This window comes from Panonychus citri, unplaced genomic scaffold (genome assembly GCF_014898815.1).
Source record: "Panonychus citri isolate SS breed McGregor unplaced genomic scaffold, ASM1489881v1 Contig00138, whole genome shotgun sequence".
NCBI classification, from domain to species: Eukaryota; Metazoa; Arthropoda; class Arachnida; order Trombidiformes; family Tetranychidae; genus Panonychus; species Panonychus citri.
The window spans coordinates 4,478,238-4,496,704 of record NW_026515543.1 but is presented as its reverse complement, the minus strand read 5'-3'; the positions used below and the strand labels follow the sequence as shown (position 1 = coordinate 4,496,704).

The 18,467-nt window shown below is 32.8% G+C and overlaps 5 protein-coding genes and 1 long non-coding RNA gene across 6 annotated transcripts; 3 read left to right on the top strand and 3 right to left on the bottom strand.

Moving 5' to 3' along the window:
• Positions 1–378: 378 nt before the first annotated feature.
• LOC128393746 (V-type proton ATPase subunit H-like) lies at positions 379–1,054 on the top strand (the record flags this gene model as incomplete). The annotated part of the gene is made up of 1 exon (XM_053353962.1): positions 379–1,054. A coding segment is annotated over one exon (639 nt), but the record flags the coding sequence as incomplete, so codon positions are not given.
• Positions 1,055–1,941: 887 nt separating this feature from the next.
• LOC128393711 (uncharacterized) lies at positions 1,942–2,388 on the bottom strand. The gene is made up of 3 exons (XR_008326241.1): positions 2,378–2,388; positions 2,168–2,307; positions 1,942–2,082 (listed from the first exon to the last, which is right to left on the bottom strand). It is a non-coding gene; the product is annotated as an uncharacterized LOC128393711 (long non-coding RNA).
• An 865-nt stretch (positions 2,389–3,253) lies between these two features.
• LOC128393705 (uncharacterized) lies at positions 3,254–6,380 on the bottom strand. Its single transcript, XM_053353921.1, has 3 exons — positions 6,217–6,380; positions 5,636–5,725; positions 3,254–4,175 (listed from the first exon to the last, which is right to left on the bottom strand). The coding sequence occupies exons 1-3, from the start codon at positions 6,254–6,256 to the stop codon at positions 3,613–3,615; spliced, it is 693 nt and encodes a 230-aa protein (XP_053209896.1). The 5' UTR covers positions 6,257–6,380; the 3' UTR covers positions 3,254–3,612.
• Positions 6,381–7,830: 1,450 nt separating this feature from the next.
• LOC128393741 (uncharacterized) lies at positions 7,831–13,302 on the bottom strand. Its single transcript, XM_053353955.1, is given in 9 exon segments — positions 7,831–8,162; positions 8,165–8,481; positions 8,557–8,689; positions 8,904–9,050; positions 9,127–9,993; positions 11,144–11,785; positions 11,853–11,999; positions 12,058–12,971; positions 13,037–13,302. Coding segments are annotated over 8 exon segments (3,351 nt in total). The 5' UTR covers positions 12,946–12,971; positions 13,037–13,302; the 3' UTR covers positions 7,831–7,952.
• Positions 13,303–13,634: 332 nt separating this feature from the next.
• LOC128393740 (V-type proton ATPase subunit H-like) lies at positions 13,635–14,786 on the top strand. Its single transcript, XM_053353954.1, has one exon. The coding sequence runs from the start codon at positions 13,635–13,637 to the stop codon at positions 14,544–14,546; it is 912 nt and encodes a 303-aa protein (XP_053209929.1). The 3' UTR covers positions 14,547–14,786.
• Positions 14,787–15,421: 635 nt separating this feature from the next.
• Positions 15,422–17,830, top strand: LOC128393698 (V-type proton ATPase subunit H-like). The gene is given in 4 exon segments (XM_053353912.1): positions 15,422–15,886; positions 15,888–15,997; positions 16,128–16,394; positions 16,397–17,830. Coding segments are annotated over 4 exon segments (1,473 nt in total). The 5' UTR covers positions 15,422–15,602; the 3' UTR covers positions 17,209–17,830.
• Positions 17,831–18,467: the final 637 nt, after the last annotated feature.

The following is an 18,467-nucleotide window of genomic DNA, read 5'->3' as shown; positions in this document are numbered from 1 at the left end:
CATTAGCGGTTGGTTTTCCACCTGTTTGATTAATACGTTTAGTTATTATTGTTGTCAATTAAAATGGACTATCTTGAGGCTATTGTTCTAATTTGTTTTATGTCGTGTTTGACCACTTTGTATTCCTCTTTGTGTTTTGTTAATAAGCAACGTAATCAAATACCATTTTGTTTAAATATTTCACTTTTTTCTAGTATTCATATTGTTGAAAAACAGTATAATGGTGACCACCACAAGCAGACCTTTACCAGAACCGTTTTCAATCAAGAAAATGGTAAAGTTTCCGTTGAATACCAAAAAGAGGAAAAATCATTTAGAAAAAACAAAGAATCTATGGATAAATATGTCCAGGTAAGATTATTATTTCTCTCAGAGTGAATTCCAACAATTGTTTCCGTTTTATCCAATGGAGTTAATTTCCAGATACAATATCAACTAACTTTCTGCCTGTGGCTGCTTTCATTCAATGTCTCGACCTCAGAGGTCATGTCAAAACATAATCTGATTCCAGCTCTTGTTGACATTCTTAATGAATCGGTCAAGGAGAAGGTGACCCGAATCATTTTAGCCTCTTTCCGAAATCTTATTGAGAAACCTGAAGATCCTGAAGTATCTCGAGACAATGCGATTACTATGGTTCAAGGAAAAGTTTTAAAACAATTGGATATTCTTAAACAGGCTGGTAATAAATACGAAGATCCTGATTTATTGGAAGATATTGAATTTCTCTATGAGAAATTACAATCATATGTTCATGATTTATCCTCTTTCGATGAATATTGTAACGAGATTAAATCAGGTCGACTGGAATGGTCGCCAGTTCATTCAAATGAAAAATTCTGGCGTGAAAATGCCCACCGGTTGAATGAGAAAAACTATGAACTTCTTAAAATATTGATCAAAATTTTGGAAACTTCAAAAGATCCTCTCGTCTTAAGTGTGGCCATTCACGATATGTTTATCGATATTACTTGTTTATCTTCTCTCTTTTTTATGTGCTGCATCTTAACCTCATGATCACTTAACAGATTTCGACTATTTTCATAATTTAACTTGAATCTTTTATTTTTCATTCTTCAGGTTGATACTTCAACAAGTGGACTTTCGCCTCCAGGTCAACTGGTTTCTCAAAGAAGGTCTAAAAGGGCAAAGAAAAAATCCCAAAGAGCCATCGGATGGAGAACTGGCCATTAAGATTATTCTTTCCAGGTTTCAACCACTTTGCATCGATCTCGAAACAAATAAAAACGGAAACATAAACAATGAATCTCAAGACTTCCGTTATATTTTTTTGCTTCCTCTCAATAAAATACAAGATTTCCTATTTGATTGAACTAATCTTTTCCTCTCGTTTTCATGGGTGAAAATAATTTTGATTTAATTAATTGATTGATTGTAAGAAAAAAAAGCTCGAGCTAATTATTGTTTAATTCACTTTAAAAGACTCGCGCCATTTACTTTCTGGCTTGAGCCAAGTGAAAGTACAAGTGGCTCACTGGCTAACTTTGGGTCACTTTGGGTCACTTGGCTTCGGTATCTAGACCTAATATTAGCGGTTGATTTTCCACCTGATTGATTAATACGTTTAGTTATTGTTGTCAATTAAAATGGAATATTTTGATTCTATTGTTCTTGTTTTTTTCATGGTGTGTTTATCAGCTCTGAATTTAGTTAATAAGCAAGTCATTCATCGTATAGAGAAACCTTTCTTTGTAAATGTTTTATGTTATTCCACTTCAAATGGCCACTTTATTACCGGCAACAGTGGTGGTACCGTTTGTAAAAATTTGGTCAAGCAAAAAATTTGCAAAATTTACCACAAATCATCAAAAGAAACAAAAGATAAATATGTCCAGGTAAGTTCATCCTAATTGCCTGGTTAATTAAAGAAAAAATTGGTTATTAAAAGATTGGTTTATTTGAAGAAACAAAAACTTACTTCTCTCAGAGATGATTGTTTATCAATTTTGACAAAAGGCAATGTCCATTTATCATGATTACCAACTTGCGAATTGATAAAAAATAGTAATCTATGATCTAGACATCGATTCAATGATTTAAAGTTACTTGTCTCATCGTCTTCTGTGAAAGTTAAGGGGAAAAAATAGAGTGAAAGTGATAAATGAATGGGAAATTTAACAAGAATAAGACAAGGTGGTTGACTCACTTGTTTTTCTAGGAGCTAATTCAAGTTTCTTCAGCTCTTCGTTAAATTTGTCTTCAAATTCTTGGGCAGTTTCCAGTGCTGCTTGATCGAAATCTTCAGAGGAAACTTCAGCACCAGAAGATAATCTCTCAAGTCGTTCTCTAGAACATTAGAAATATAAGAAATGATAAAAACCACCTTGTTGTGAGCCAAATGGATCAGTATACTCACTTATCTCTGATTAGAGTTGTTCTGATCTAAAAAATTGATCAGATCGATTTTTAAGTGCTGATGTGTTTTTTTTCGCTCAGTTCTCACCTGAAGGTTACAAGGTACATGCGAAGCTCTTGTAAATCAATTAATCGATATTCTAGCTGGAACTGTAAATAATTCAAGAATTTTCATATTCTATTTCGTTTTGGTTTCTCCCTCTGTTCTTTATTTTCCTCGTACAGTAATGAGAGAGAGAGAGAGAGAGAGAGAGATTACTACATCATTTTCTGTTATTTGTTTTCTTGTTTATCTTCTCTCTTTTTTATGTGCTGCATCTTAACCTCATGATCACTTAACAGATTTCGACTATTTTCATAATTTAACTTGAATCTTTTATTTTCATTCTTCAGGTTGATACTTCAACAAGTGGACTTTCGCCTCCAGGTCAACTGGTTTCTCAAGATGGTCTAAAGGGCAAAAAAAATCCCAAAGAGCCATTGGATGCAAAATTTGCTACAAATTACCAAAGGTGGAAATTAATTGAACAAGAATTAGACAAGGTGGTTGACTCACTTGTTTTTCTAGGAGCTAATTCAAGTTTCTTCAGCTCTTCGTTAAATTTGTCTTCAAATTCTTGGGCAGTTTCCAGTGCTGCTTGATCGAAATCTGCAGAGGAAACTTCAGCACCGGAAGATAATCTCTCAAGTCGCTCTCTAGGACATTAGAAATATAAGAAATGATCAAAATCACCTTGTTATTTGTATTTCTATTAAATCGTTACGATAATTATAAAGGGGAAACCTTGAAGTTGGTTAATTGTTTCTGTTTGATTGAACTCATCTTGGCCACTCGTTTTCTTGGGTGAAAATAATTTTGATTCAATCATTTGTTTGATTTTCATGAGAATACAAAAAAAGTTTATTAAGGTATAAGTTTCACAATTAATATTTAGAGGATTAAATTTAAAGCCGTAAGTGAATTAAGAGAAAGTGATTTTCTCAGGAACTGATTACAAATGATGACTTGATGTTGTTGCCTCGTAGTTTTTGTGATGTTATTTTTGTGATCATACAATTAGTTGATTGTAAGATAAAATAAATTTTCAATGAAAAAGATATTAAAATGTTTCAAAAAAAGTTTTTGATTAAAAGGGAAAAGTTTTCAGTCGTTGGCATCGATTCATATCCATTTTTAAGACTATCGATTTCGATCTTGATCGACAATTGTTTCGATTTGTGTTTCAACGAACTTTTTTAATCAGAGTTACCAACGTACGTTGAGAATACTCGAGATAAAAGACTGTTCGATTTGGTTCCGGTCGGTGCAGTTCCAGAGGGAGGTAAAAGTCCTTCACATTTTTCTTTCTTGTAGGATTGACAGACGATCTCAGGTAATCGGGAGGCCGCTAATCGAACCAATTTACGGCTGATTTCAACGGCTTCGTCTCCACATTTCGCTTTCAAATTTGCAGTTAAACAATCGTCGAATCGATTGAAGGCACAACACGAGGTAGAAATACGTTTATCCCATTGAGCGTCTGAGATAATCTCAAGAGCTGCTTTCAAGTCTTTTGTACATTTCTTGGAATCTTTTCGAGATTCGGACATACACTTGGCGTGTTTCTTGTAATCCTCTCGTAATTTAGTTCCAGCGGTACAAAATTCATCGGCCACTTTTTTACCACCAGTTCCAAGGAAATCAACTAATTCCTTTTGCGATTCAGTGGCGCATTTAGAAGTAAAGTTCTTGTGACACTCTTCAGCTTCTCGAATGAATCCACATTGTCGTTCGATCTCATCATCAGTTCCAGTGTTTTCTAAATTTACAGAATTATAAGAAACAAATCAGTCGCAATAATCACTAATTAGTAACATCAATTTAAATAAGTATTCATTCAGTATTATAATTAAATGGTCATTAAAGCAACAGGAGTGAAGTCATTGATAATTCAAGCTTCATTGCGATAACGTAATAAGAATAAAAAATAAGCAATTTAACTAATTATTTAGTTAATTTCCTCTTTCTTCGGGTATTAATAGATTCATTCTGAACACATCATCAACTTGATTATGTTTGAAAGTGTCTTAAATCAAATCACAATCAAAATTAATTCCAAGAAAAGGAAAACCATTAACATGAGCATTGACACCAAATTGAGTCAATCGCTTACGTCGACCTTGTTGTTAATCATCAAACTAATGACAGATTTTTTTGTTAGTTTTTTTATTGTTATAATTATGGTTAGTTAATAGTACTAGAGAATTTGATTGTACTATCAACCATTATGATGAGCTTGATTGTTTGTGATGATTAAGATATTTGAATATCGCCGAAAGGGTAAAAAAAATGTCCTAAGAAAATTTACCCTTGGAATTAAATTGTTTAATGTTGAAAAATTTAATTAAGAGATTTTTTTTCCTCAAACAACATGATTAATCAATCAATGTATTATTATTAACACTAACTATTAGCCGAAAACAATGATTAATAGCAATTGATTGAAAGGATAGGATTGACTAGAAACTATTGAAATTAGATAATGATAGATCTCAGAGTGTTGATTAAATTGATTGTTGGCTAATTGTGGAAAAGGGAAAAGTAAATAATAATAAAACAATCTATTTTCAAGGTAAATTAAAACTAAATTTTTTTCGTCGTCCACAATTAACTTTGATTATCTTTGTAAATTAAAAGTATAAGCTGAAATCTTAATTGTCGTTAACTGTGAATTTAGATTCATAATAATGGACTAGAAATCTCATTAAATTGAATAAGTGAAAAATAGTAATGATAATGATCATGATTTAATTGTCACCTTAATTTCTTCGTCTGATGATTGTGAATTTCATCGCAATTAATAAACTATCCATTAAATAGACGTGATTTTATCAAGAGCCTTGAAAGTTTTTGATTGTTATTTTCAAAGAATACAAGAAAACATTGAGTGTTGACAATTAAGACAGAAAATGGTTAAATTAAACTTTCTCTTACATTAAGGACCGGTTTTGATTAATACTATTGAATTAATTGCTTATTGACAATTAACGATCAAGAAAACAACGAGTGACTCTAATCACCTGTTGATTTCTTAAAATAATAAGAGTTAACACATTTAACTAATCGGGAGAAATGTAATAAGAAAAATTGATCATTTAATGATGATTGTCATGTTAATTGTTATAACGAAAAGGGTTAATAGTTAATCAGTTAGGTGATTGTAATCAATTGTTCCAAGTGAATGAATTCAAGACTAATTGTGAAGAAACATTTTCTTACCTGAAGGATTATTGGTAAAAACCAATAAAGTTGCAGCACAAAGATCAAGTTCTCGAAGGTGACATTGTTGACTCTGAATTTCACCGATACCTGAAATGTGAAAACAATAATTAGATTATCATTAATATTAATTAATAAGCAATAACAACAATCAAAAAGGTTAAGAGCAAAAATTAATCAAATCAAATTGCAAGTAAACAACATTACTGATTAGCACAAGGGTTTCTTCAATCTTATCAAATCTAATTGGATTAATAACTAAATCAAAAACTCTGACATTGAATGTTGACCATAACCTGATTAGAATTGTTGTCAAGAAGAACTGGATTAAAAAACGATGATACAATTAAAAGAAAGAAACTGGTCAAGTTTATGGAAAAAGAAAGGAAAAGAGATCAAATGTTTTCTCAAAAAGAGAATAGAACAAAATAGAAAATGAACAAAATGGTTGACCAATAATGAAAATTAACACAGTCTCAATTATCTTAATTGAGAGATTTACAATCTAATCTGCAATTAGATTGATTTAAATGATAAATAATCAACAAGGAGCGAGAGGAAAATTAAAGAGAAATACTCACATAGAACTGCCAAAACCGCCAAGACAAACAGATATTTCATCGTGTGGGACTAGAATTGATTGTTTGCAATAATCGGAGGAACAACTTGTTGATTGTAGTTGATTAATTGTGCGAGAAACAAATGAAAAGTACGAAGTGAGAGTAACAATTTAAAGGAGAAAAGTTAAATAGCAGGAGAAGAAGAAGAAAAAGTGTTAACTCCTTCAAAAGAAAGAGAAAAGAAAGAGAAAAGAAGAGAAGGTAAAAAATCGGAGCCAAAACATTGACGATTTTACACTTGACGTCATTGAGACTTTTATATCTTTCATTTTTTTCTCTTCTCTTCTCTTCTCTTTCTGGACACTTAGCATCTTCATCTTCAGGGTGAAGAGAGAGAAAAACACTTTATATTTGGTAATTGTGATTCTTTGGTCTCTCTCTGTGGTGGAACCACCAAGGTTAAGATTGGATCTTCTTTCCTTTTCTCTATCGTTCGGTCGCCATCTTGTTTTTCTTATTCTTTCATTGTGTTAATTAATTTTTGATTATCTTTGGAAACTTTTGTCTCTCTCACTTACTTTCTTTCTGTGATCTAAGTACTTACCTGGTTTGACGAGTTCAACGAGTTACCTATTTGAATCTCTTTCAGTGTCAACAAAGAGGCGGAATTCAATGGGAGGGATTCCATATATTCATGGTGAGTAATTCAGAGTCGAATGGAGACTTAAGCAATCAACTGTTTCTTTTACTCATTCGTATGAAATGTCAATTGATTTAATTCCATGTTGAATGTTATATAGAATTTGGAAATTCCCTTATCTTGTTATGAGTTTTCTTTCCATGAAGTGTCTTGGTCGTTCTGGATTCTCTATTCTGTATGTAAAGTTTACATGTTTTCGCTTATTCTTTTATCCCTTTTCGTTTTGAAAATTTGATTTTCTTTCTAATTCAAAGTGAAAGAGTAAATTGTTACTGTTATTGTTCACAATCTGATATAATTGAATTGCTAATCAGCTAATCAATGATGAAAACAATCAAAAGGATAATCCTTTGGGTTGAATTATTGTTGTTGTTTTCAATGGTTAGATGAAAAAGGGAAATTAGTTGACATGATTATCTTGAATTCATTGAAGTGAATGAGGAATAAAAATCACAATTAAAAGGTCGATGAAACAATTAAGACGTTGATTTCAAGCTTTTTATTCAGTTCATGTCATCGACTTAACCAATTAAGAATCAAACCTTTTCATTTCTCTCACCGACAATCAAATTAACAATCATTCGTCAATCTAAATTTGATCACTTTTTTCAAAGGATCAAAGGGTTAAAAGTAACTCACTCGGAGTTAATTATTGCAATAGTTCCAACTCTATGTATAGATAAGTTGACAATTGATTATAAATAACCTTGAAAATTAAGATTAATACAATAACAAGATGTGCAGAAATGAATCGATCTGAATTAATCTCGGCTTAATTACAATTCCTTAATCAAGATTTAATCTAATTAATATTTACCACAACCAAAACCAATTAGTGTCAAGGTATTTTCTTAATGAAACTGATGTTTTAATAAACTAACGATAATATTTTTTTCCCAATTATCAGCAATTCAAGGTGACGAAAAATTTGATGCTCATTAATTACAATCAAGTTAATTTTAATTTGCAACTTTATTTCCAAGAGAAGATGTACAAATAAACCAATTGATTGATTAATTGATTCACAATGATTAGAATATCTTAACAATAATAACAATCATTCTTGATTGTTATTCGGTTCATTGGTGATGTTCGGATGGTTGGTTAATTGTGGCTCGATCGTATCAGAGATAGTTGATTGTTGTTGATGAAATTGAGAGCCAATTTCTGATCTAATACTGGATTTATGTTTATCACTAATCACCGATTTGACACTTTGTCTTCGAGCTGATGATGGATCCCAATCTTGAGTTTCTCCCGAACCAAAAAGAAAGAAAAGATGATACCGAAAGCGTTTATCGCTGCTGAAATGTAAAAGAATCGATACCAATTGGCCGCCGTGGGTTCGTTTCCAACAATTCGAGCTACACCTTCGTTAGCAGCCAACGATGCGATACTTGAGACCATGGAAGAGAATCCAGCTAAAGTTCCGGAAAATGTCGGTGCAGTATCGAGATGAGTAGAACCCGAACCAGCGACATTTGCAGTCGCCATTCCCTTGGAAAGACCGAGAGTCAATACAACAGCTATTCGGTGGTTACCCAATATTGTGATTGCAATTAAACCAACTGAGACACAACCAAGAGCTTTTACAAAACGAAAAGATAATCATCGATAATTATTGTTCTCAAGTTATGCTAATTATCTGAATTGTGACTTACAGAGGAGCGTAACTACTTTACGAATTATTGTCAAAGAGAATCGCTTGGTAGCACGAACCTTATCGACAATGGAACTTGCAATAAGTGAACTTCCCATCGACATCAACCACGGAAGACTCGCCATAAAACCATTCTAATGATCGTGAGGAATTAAAATGAAAATTTTCTTAAGTACGTTAATCAATCCGAATTAACTAATCGTTACTAAATAACAAATGCACACAAATGACGTATTAATAATGTTATAAATACTCCAGTAAAACAACAGTGAAGTTTAATGATTCGCAAACTTTTTTTTGAACTTCTCTTTCTTGAGATAATTTGAACAATTCGACTGATTGACTTACCGCTTCATGAGAAAATCCCAAAACCTCTTCATAAAATGATGGAATCTGAGAAGCGACAACAGCCACAATCCAACCGTAGGTGAATGTTGGAACCAAATAGCCGTAGACAGGAAGAGACGTGAACATTTTACGCCATGGAACTTGGACCTTAAATGATTTTCGATTTTTAAGAACCACAGATTAGAGAAAAGTTGAATATCTCCCGATAGATTTAAACACTCACCACTTCGCCCGATTTAAGTGATCGTTTGGATAGAATCTCCTCCAGTTCTTCTGGACTAAGGTAAGGATGTTCTTCAGGTGTGTCGTACATAATAAAGTACCAGATAATGGAGACAATTATATTGAGAGAACCCAAAATATAAAAGACCGAAGGCCAACCGCCGAGAAAAGTTCCAGATACCAGAAGACCAGCCAATGGAAGACCAACCAGACAGCCCAACGCTCCGCCCGAATTAACCACTGCATTGGAAAGTGTTCGTTCACCTGATGTTGACCAACGAGTAACGACAACATTAGTCGATGGACCATTAACACTGTTGACCATTCCTTGGAATATTCGTAAAAGGTAAGCGGCGTAATATGATTTTCTTGCCACCACGGGAAAGAAAAGGTTACTTATACCAGTGAACATTAGTGCAATTGTCAAGATCCTTCGAGGACCAAAAAGTTCACAAAGTCGACCACCAAAAGGTGAAATGACCAGAACTCCCCAAAACGAGGCTTGAAGCATCCGAGCTTTATCCGTGTTTGACCAGTTGACATAAAAATTATCATCGTCGGGTGAAGGTGTGAACCATAAGCTTGAATATAAGGTCGGTATTGGCTTCATACTTACATCTGAACTATTTTCGTTGGTCAGTGTTGTTATATTTTCCAGTCCTGAATGACCTTGGCCACCTTCGACCTTGTGTTTAATCATGGCTACAATAGTTAAACTTAAACTAATTCCTATCACAGAATTAGCAAAATTGGCCAAATTTCCAACGGCGAAAATCAACCAACGGAATCGAGCGACATTTTTGATTGTTGATTTAATGGAGGCGACACTATTTCGAGGTAAACTTAAACGGGATCCGGTCATTTTCACTTATTCTTAGTATGAACCTTTTCAGTATAATTTCAATCAAATTGTTCACATTAAATAAGATCAATCAAATGATGAGAGTTCTCATTTTATTAACTCTCTTCTCTACCAGATAATCAACATAAAGTAATCTTTAAATCCGTTAATCTACGATTTCTGTGTCTCTAAGTTGAGAATTGAGAATTAAAAGATTCAACAAAGTTTCTATGATCATTAATTCAATAGTAATTTACATCTTATGATCGATAAATTGTCTTATTTATGTCACGGAATATACTTGATTCGAACCAATCGCCGAATCAAGTTGTATTAGTAAAACTTAACCAACTAAATGGTTATCGATGAAAGCGATGATCCATTGTGTTAATTATAGTCTTTTTATCATTGTGATTGTTTCAAATGATGAAGATGAATGATAATGGATGATGAAGATGAAGATGAAGATGAAAGTTTAAGTTCTAATTCGATTATTATGAGTACAATATTCAGCATATTCTTCCCAGGAACATCAAGAGCTGAAGAAACTTGAATTAGCTCCTAGAAAAACAAGTGAGTCAACCACCTTGTCTTATTCTTGTTAAATTTCCCATTCATTTATCACTTTCACTCTATTTTTTTCCTTAACTTTCACAGAAAACGATGAGACAAATAACTTCAAATCATTGAATCGATGTCTAGATCATAGATTACTATTTTTTATCAATTCGCAAGTTGGTAATCATAATAACGGGTGTCTGAAATAAGAGCACAAAAGCTGAACATTGAATGAACACAATTGGTAAGAGATAAACAAGAAATGATAATTTTGCGACAGAGAAATTGTCATCTATTGATGGAAAAAAATTCATCCAAAAAATCTTCTATTAAATAAACTAATCTTTTAACAATTATAAAAGCGATGATCCATTGTGTTAATTGTGATCTTTTTATCATTTAATTGTGATTTTAAGCTTCTTCCATCAATTGCCTTTCAAATGAATGAAACAAAATCAATTTTAATGATGAAAAAGAAACGAAATTAATCCAAGTTAATCCAAACAGAAAATATTATCCGATGGAAAATGTTGACATTTAATTTGTTTCATCAATTGACTTGCGATAGATTTTAAATCACAGTTGGAAATGTCAAATGATATCAACTATCATTTTGTTAATTGATTTGATTAAAGGTGTTGGCTTGATTGTTGTTGATAATAAATTGAGTATTTAATGGTGTTCTGAAATTAACTGGACTTTGGTCATACGATGGATCCCATGGTTGAACTTTAGCAGATCCCATGAGACAGAATAAGGTTAATCCAATTAAATTAAGTCCACAAGTAACATGGAAAAAGTGAAACCATTTAAATCTATCAGGATAATCACCGATAATTGTAACAATTGACTGATTCATCGCCAAAGCCGATAAATTGTAACACAAATTAGCAAGTCCAGCCAAAGTTCCGGCATAACTTGGACTAATGTCCAGTTGAGATGTTCCTGGTCCAGCGACAGTAAGAGTAGCCAAACCTTTCGAGAGTGTCACCAATATAACGATGACTAGATCACTCCAATCGCCTAAAGTAATGGAAACAAGTCCAATTGATCCAAATCCTAATCCTGTTGATCGAGAAAAAAAGACAATCATTACAACAATTACAACAATTAAGTTAATCATCTTACCCAAAGCTGCTGAAATTTTTCTCAATCTAGTTAATGATATCGAACTATTTTGATTAATATAATCAGTGATGTAACTTGCGGTCAGCGAGATGATAAATGATATTATCCAAGGTAATGCATTGACCAAACCATTCTGATGAAAAAGACAATTAAAATCAATTTAGTTAAAATCTTAATTGTTACAAATACAAAACACAAACCGCTTCAAAACTTAAATTCAACACTTGTTTATAAAACGAAGGGATTTGCGTTGAAATCAAGTTAATTATCCACCCATAGGTGAACGCGACCACAAGATAGGCCAAAACGGGCGGTGAGGTCAACATGCGACCCCATGGAATTGATTTCTGTTAATTGTAAATGATCATTAATCTGCTTTCAGTTTTAAGATTCAATTGAATTTACCATTACTCCTGATTTGAGTGATCGATTGGAAATAATTAATTGCAACTCTTGTTGACTAAGGTAAGGATGAGTCTCCGGATAATCAAAGACAATTAAACACCATAGAGTGAAGATAAACAAATTGAATAAACTGATATAGTAGAAAACACTTGGCCAATGATTAGTTGATTGACTTGAAATTAGTAGACCAACAAAGGGATGGACAATCATATTGCCCATGGCAATACCTCCTTGGACAAGTGAATTGCTGAGTGTTTTCTCGTGGTCAGTTGACCATCGGGTGATAATTATCACCAGTGAAGGGATAATAATACCTTGACCCATTCCCTGAACAACTCGGACACCATAAGCAATCCAGTAATTAGTTAATGCAGCCATTGGATAAAGTAAATTAAGAAGAGCAATTAACATCAGGCAAGTTGAAACTGTCCACCGAGGGCCGAGAATTTCACCTATTCGTCCACCCACCGGGGAAAAAATGGACGCTCCCCAGAAAAGCGCTTGAAGCATGTAATCTTTTTCCGTTTCACTCCAGGTCACATAAAGTCCATTGTCAATTACTTCGGGGGGAACTATTGTCACAAAAGTACCGTTACAAATTATCAAACACTCGTTTATCTCCTCAAGGGTTATCATCTCGTTCCGATTCATGGCGACAATGGTCAAGCTTAAACTGGACGCGACAACGGTCACCGAAAGTAGTGCCAAATGAGATAACATAATTATGACCCATCGCAATTTGGGAACATTTAAATTGTCCAAATCAGAAATATTGTCAAATGATTGAAAAGTTGTAGAGAAATTGTTTCCATTGTGATTAGTTGATTGTGATGATTGCATTTCATTGGATTTTATTGTCGATTTAATTGATTCCTTGTCTTGATTCATTCCTTAATTTTGAAAATGATTGATTTCTAAAATTCAAATACAAGTCATATTAGTTGAGATAATCTGTTAATTGTTGGCAATTTAATCTTACCTTTAACATTTTGATTTCTGTTTACTTTTAGATTGAAGTTTATCTGAGGTCCAACCAAATGATTAGAATAATTAAATTACAGAACTGTAAGTAGAAAAATTAAGATATTAACTTTTTTCGTCAAAAAAATTAGTTGATTATAATTGAATCGTAATCATAATTAGTTAAACATGAAGTTGATGATGGTAACGTAAATGTTGTAACCTAACAACGTATAAAATTAACAGTAAATTCAGCTGTCTAATTGCCATTATAATCAAAAAGTGTTGTATGTTAATCAACTTGATTAGATTATTTAACTTGACAACTTTGCCTTTTTCCCATGTCAATTTTAATTTGGATCATTATTATCATCTGCTCATTGTAAATAGAGACATTTTCAACAATATCAAGTTGTCTTCGATTATCATTTTCAAAAATTCCGCGTTTTCTTTTTTCGTTGCAAGTAGTTCCACCTGTTGACTAAATGTTCATCTATTGATCAAAACATTTTCTGTCTTTATTTTGTCTTTGAATCAATTGTTGATTGTTTCTCATTTAATGAGTAATTATATTTATCAAAATGGAATATTTTGATTCAATTGTTTTTGTGTTTTTTATGTTGTGTGTATCTGCTCTATATTTCATTAGTAAGCAAATTAATCAACGTAATGAAAAACCATTTTGTATAAATATTTCGCTATTTTATAGTTCTAGTAGTAATATAAAAAAACAGTATAATGGAGGTGAACACGTTTTCTACAAAAAAAAGGGTAAAGTTTTCGCTGAATACTCAACAAAAAACGTAGAATCCGTGGATAAAAATGTCCAGGTAAGATTATTATTTCTCTTATATCAACTAACTTTCTGCCTGTGGCTGCTTTCATTCAATGTGTCGACCTCAGAGGTCATGTCGAAACATAATCTGATTCCCGCTCTTGCTGACATTCTCAATGAATCGGTCAAGGAGAAGGTGACCCGAATCATTTTAGCCTCTTTCCGTAATCTTATTGAGAAACCTGAAGATCCTGAAGTATCTCGAGACAATGCGATTACTATGGTTCAGGGAAAAGTTTTAAAACAATTGGATATTCTTAAACAGGCTGGTAATAAATACGAAGATCCTGATTTATTGGAAGATATTGAATTTCTTTATGAGAAATTACAATCATATGTTCATGATTTATCCTCTTTCGATGAATATTGTAACGAGATTAAATCAGGTCGACTGGAATGGTCACCAAATCAAATTTTGGAAACTTCAAAAGATCCTCTCGTCTTAAGTGTGGCCATTCATGATATCGGTGAATACATTCGTTATTATCCTCGAGGTAAAACAGTAATTGAAAACCTCAACGGTAAATATCTGATCATGCAATTGATGGACGACGCTGATCCCAATGTCAAGTACGAAGCTCTACTTTGTGTCCAAAAACTGGTCGTTCACAATTGGGAATATTTAGGAAAACAATTGGAAAAAGAGAAAGACGGACAAGTTGGCGGAAAGAAACCGATCTCAGTGATGGGATGAGGATAACAACAAAGATTCTCTTCCATTTTGAAACCAACAACAACAACAACAACATAAGCGATGATAAGATTAAAACACTCGAGATGGAAAAATAAAAACATAAGCATAATTCATCACAATTGAAAAATCAATTTTTACCAAATCAACATTCCCGAACCCGAAAATCATTATTAATCCAGATTAAGTGAACAACAAAAAGAAAACGAAGATATTTCAACAGTTTGTTTTCTCTCTTTTTTTATGTGCTGATGTGTTTTTTTCGCTCAGTTCTCACCTGAAGGTTACAAGGTACATGCGAAGTTCTTGTAGATCAATTAATCGTATATTCTAGTTGGAACTGTGAATGATCTGCAGATTATTGGTGGTTGTCAGAAAGCAATGAAGAAACCAAGAAATGACTTTCATCACAAATTTAATTCTTATCTTTTATTTTTCATTTTTCATTCTTCAGGTTGGTGCATCAACAAGTGGACTTTCGCCTCCAGGCCAACCTCAGGTTTCTCAAAGGAGATCTGAAAGGGCAAGAAAAAAGTCTGCAAGAGCAATTGGATGGCAAACTGGCAATTAGGATAATTCTTTCCAAGCTTAAACCTTTCTTCATTGATCTCAATAACTATTTCCATTAAGATGATTAAACATGCTGGTTAATTGTCAACAATCAATTCGATGTCTTTCATATTGGAAAAACTAAATTAGATGAATTTTCGTTTTTTTTGTATAATTAATTATGTTAATCAAAGCGATTTACACTATCACAATTAAAGATTGTTTTGATTGTCATTTTCAAAAATTTCGCGTTTTCTTTTTTTCGTTGCAAGTAGTTCCACCTGTTGACTAAATGTTCATCTATTGATCAAAACATTTTTGTCTTTATTTTGTCCTTGATTCAATTGTTGATTGTTTCTCATTTAATTATCTTTGGGAATTAATTGTTGTTCTTTAAATTTGATTTTATCTCTTTAGAATTGTGATTAAGTATTCAACTAGTATCCTTTTACCTTAATTTGATTGGTTTTTTTGTTTCATTTATTTTTGTATTTTTCTCTTGTCATCAAAATGTCATCTGATATTAGCTCTTTGAAGCTTGACTCGGTTCTTCAGCATTTACCTGACGACATTGAAAAGGGAGGCGTAATATCAGCAACCTCTGTAATTCAATATAAAGCTGCTGAGGTGCGTAATGCTCGAGTTAATTGGCATTTCTATCGATCTGGTGAATTTATTTCCCAACAAGAATTCGACTGGATTGTTAAGTATGAAAGCCTGGAAACACCCGAAGCCAGAGATGAATTTTTCAAGAAAGATTCATTGCTTTGTGCTGAAGTTTTTCTTAGTCTTCTAGAAATTATCAAAAAACCAGGCCACCCAATATATTCTTATTCTAATTGATGACATGTTGAATGAAGATAAGTCGAGAGTGGAAATATTCAAGGAATATTGTAGAAAAAAAGGTAAGATGATTGATGAGGCGAAAGATCGTTTCTTTTTCATTCCTTTCCTTGAAGGAAGAGAAAGAGAGATGATGATCTGATTTACCTTTATGTTTTCTTTTATCTGTAATTATTTTCTTTTTTTACACAGGTGGTGCCAAGAAGGGAAGAACAATCTGGAGTCACATGGAACATCAATTGAACAAAACTGATGGTCTTATCCAAAACATGGCCTCTAGAATAATTACCAAAATTGCTTGTTGGTCAAAAGAGTTCATGGGAGAAGCTGATCTCCAATTCTATATTTGCTGGTTGTTGGATCAATTAAAGGTTCCAAACAATGAGTATCTCGGATCAATTGCTCGATGTCTTCAGATGATGCTTCGAATTGAAGAATATCGTAAAATATTCATATCCGCAGAGGAATTCCAACAATTGTTTCCGTTTTATCCAATGGAGTTAATTTCCAGATACAATATCAACTTACTTTCTGCCTGTGGCTGCTTTCATTCAATGTGTCGACCTCAGAGGTCATGTCGAAACATAATCTGATTCCAGCTCTTGCTGACATTCTCAATGAATCGGTCAAGGAGAAGGTGACCCGAATCATTTTAGCCTCTTTCCGTAATCTTATTGAGAAACCTGAAGATCCTGAAGTATCTCGAGACAATGCGATTACTATGGTTCAGGGAAAAGTTTTAAAACAATTGGATATTCTTAAACAGGCTGGTAATAAATACGAAGATCCTGATTTATTGGAAGATATTGAATTTCTTTATGAGAAATTACAATCATATGTTCATGATTTATCCTCTTTCGATGAATATTGTAACGAGATTAAATCAGGTCGATTGGAATGGTCACCAGTTCATTCAAATGAAAAATTCTGGCGTGAGAATGCCCACCGGTTGAATGAGAAAAACTATGAACTTCTTAAAATATTGATCAAAATTTTGGAAACTTCAAAAGATCCTCTCGTCTTAAGTGTGGCCATTCATGATATCGGTGAATACATTCGTTATTATCCTCGAGGTAAAACAGTAATTGAAAACCTCAACGGTAAATATCTGATCATGCAATTGATGGACGACGCTGATCCAAATGTCAAGTACGAAGCTCTACTTTGTGTCCAAAAACTGGTCGTTCACAATTGGGAATATTTAGGAAAACAATTGGAAAAAGAGAAAGACGGACAAGTTGGCGGAAAGAAACCGATCTCAGTGATGGGATGAGGATAACAACAAAGATTCTCTTCCATTTTGAAACCAACAACAACAACAACAACAACAACATAAGCGATGATAAGATTAAAACACTCGAGATGGAAAAATAAAAACATAAGCATAATTCATCACAATTGAAAAATCAATTTTTACCAAATCAACATTCCCGAACCCGAAAATCATTATTAATCCAGATTAAGTGAACAACAAAAAGAAAACGAAGATATTTCAACAGTTTGTCTTCTCTCTCTTTTTTTATGTGCTGATGTGTTTTTTTCGCTCAGTTCTCACCTGAAGGTTACAAGGTACATGCGAAGTTCTTGTAGGTCAATTAATCGTATATTCTAGTTGGAACTGTGAATAATTCAAGAATTTTCATATTCTATTTCTTTTTGGTTTTGGTTTCTTCCTCTGTTCTTTATTTTCCTCGTACAGTAATTAGAGAGAGAGAGATTACTACATCATTTTCTGTTATTTGTTTGTTTTCTTGTTTGAAAACAGAAAAAGTCAACATACAGTGTAAATTAATCAACTTCACCATTGAGTGTAATCTCCAGATGATTTGTTGCCAGAAAGAAATGAAGAAACAAAAAGAAAACCAATCGCAATATATGAAGAAACCAAGAAATGACTTTTATCACAAATTTAATTTTATTATTATGTTATATTGTTTTTTTTCTGTATCAACTGTAATCACTCCAGTTGACAAACTATTTATCTTGAAATTTAAGATGCAAAACAAATTATTGGTTGATTAAAAATCCAAAAATTAAGAATATGGAAACAACAACAACAAAATTTATTTCACTTGAACAAACATTCAGTATATCAAAAAGATTAACATAACTTACACAAAGAAATTGAATCACACACACACATCACGTAGACATTTGGCTTATAAATACAATCATAATAGAGGGAAACAAATTACAATTAACAATCGAATGTGGCAATAAGTTGATTAACACCATCATCAATTTGACACACACAAAGTTGTTCCCTTCAAGACTTAAGATCTTGAACACTTGAAGATTAAAACACTAACATAAATTAAGATCAATCGATAGAGAGAGAAAATACCAATTAGTCTTTTGATAACATTAATTAAACAGAAAAGAAAACATGGCAATTTAATTGCTGAGAAATTGGAACTTGCAATGAGAGAGAAACAGTTGGAAACAAAAAAAGAAAAGAATGTTTTTTGTTTACAGTTTCCATGGAAACGGAAGCGAAGTCAACGCCATTTCTTTTTCTGAGCCAATCATTTT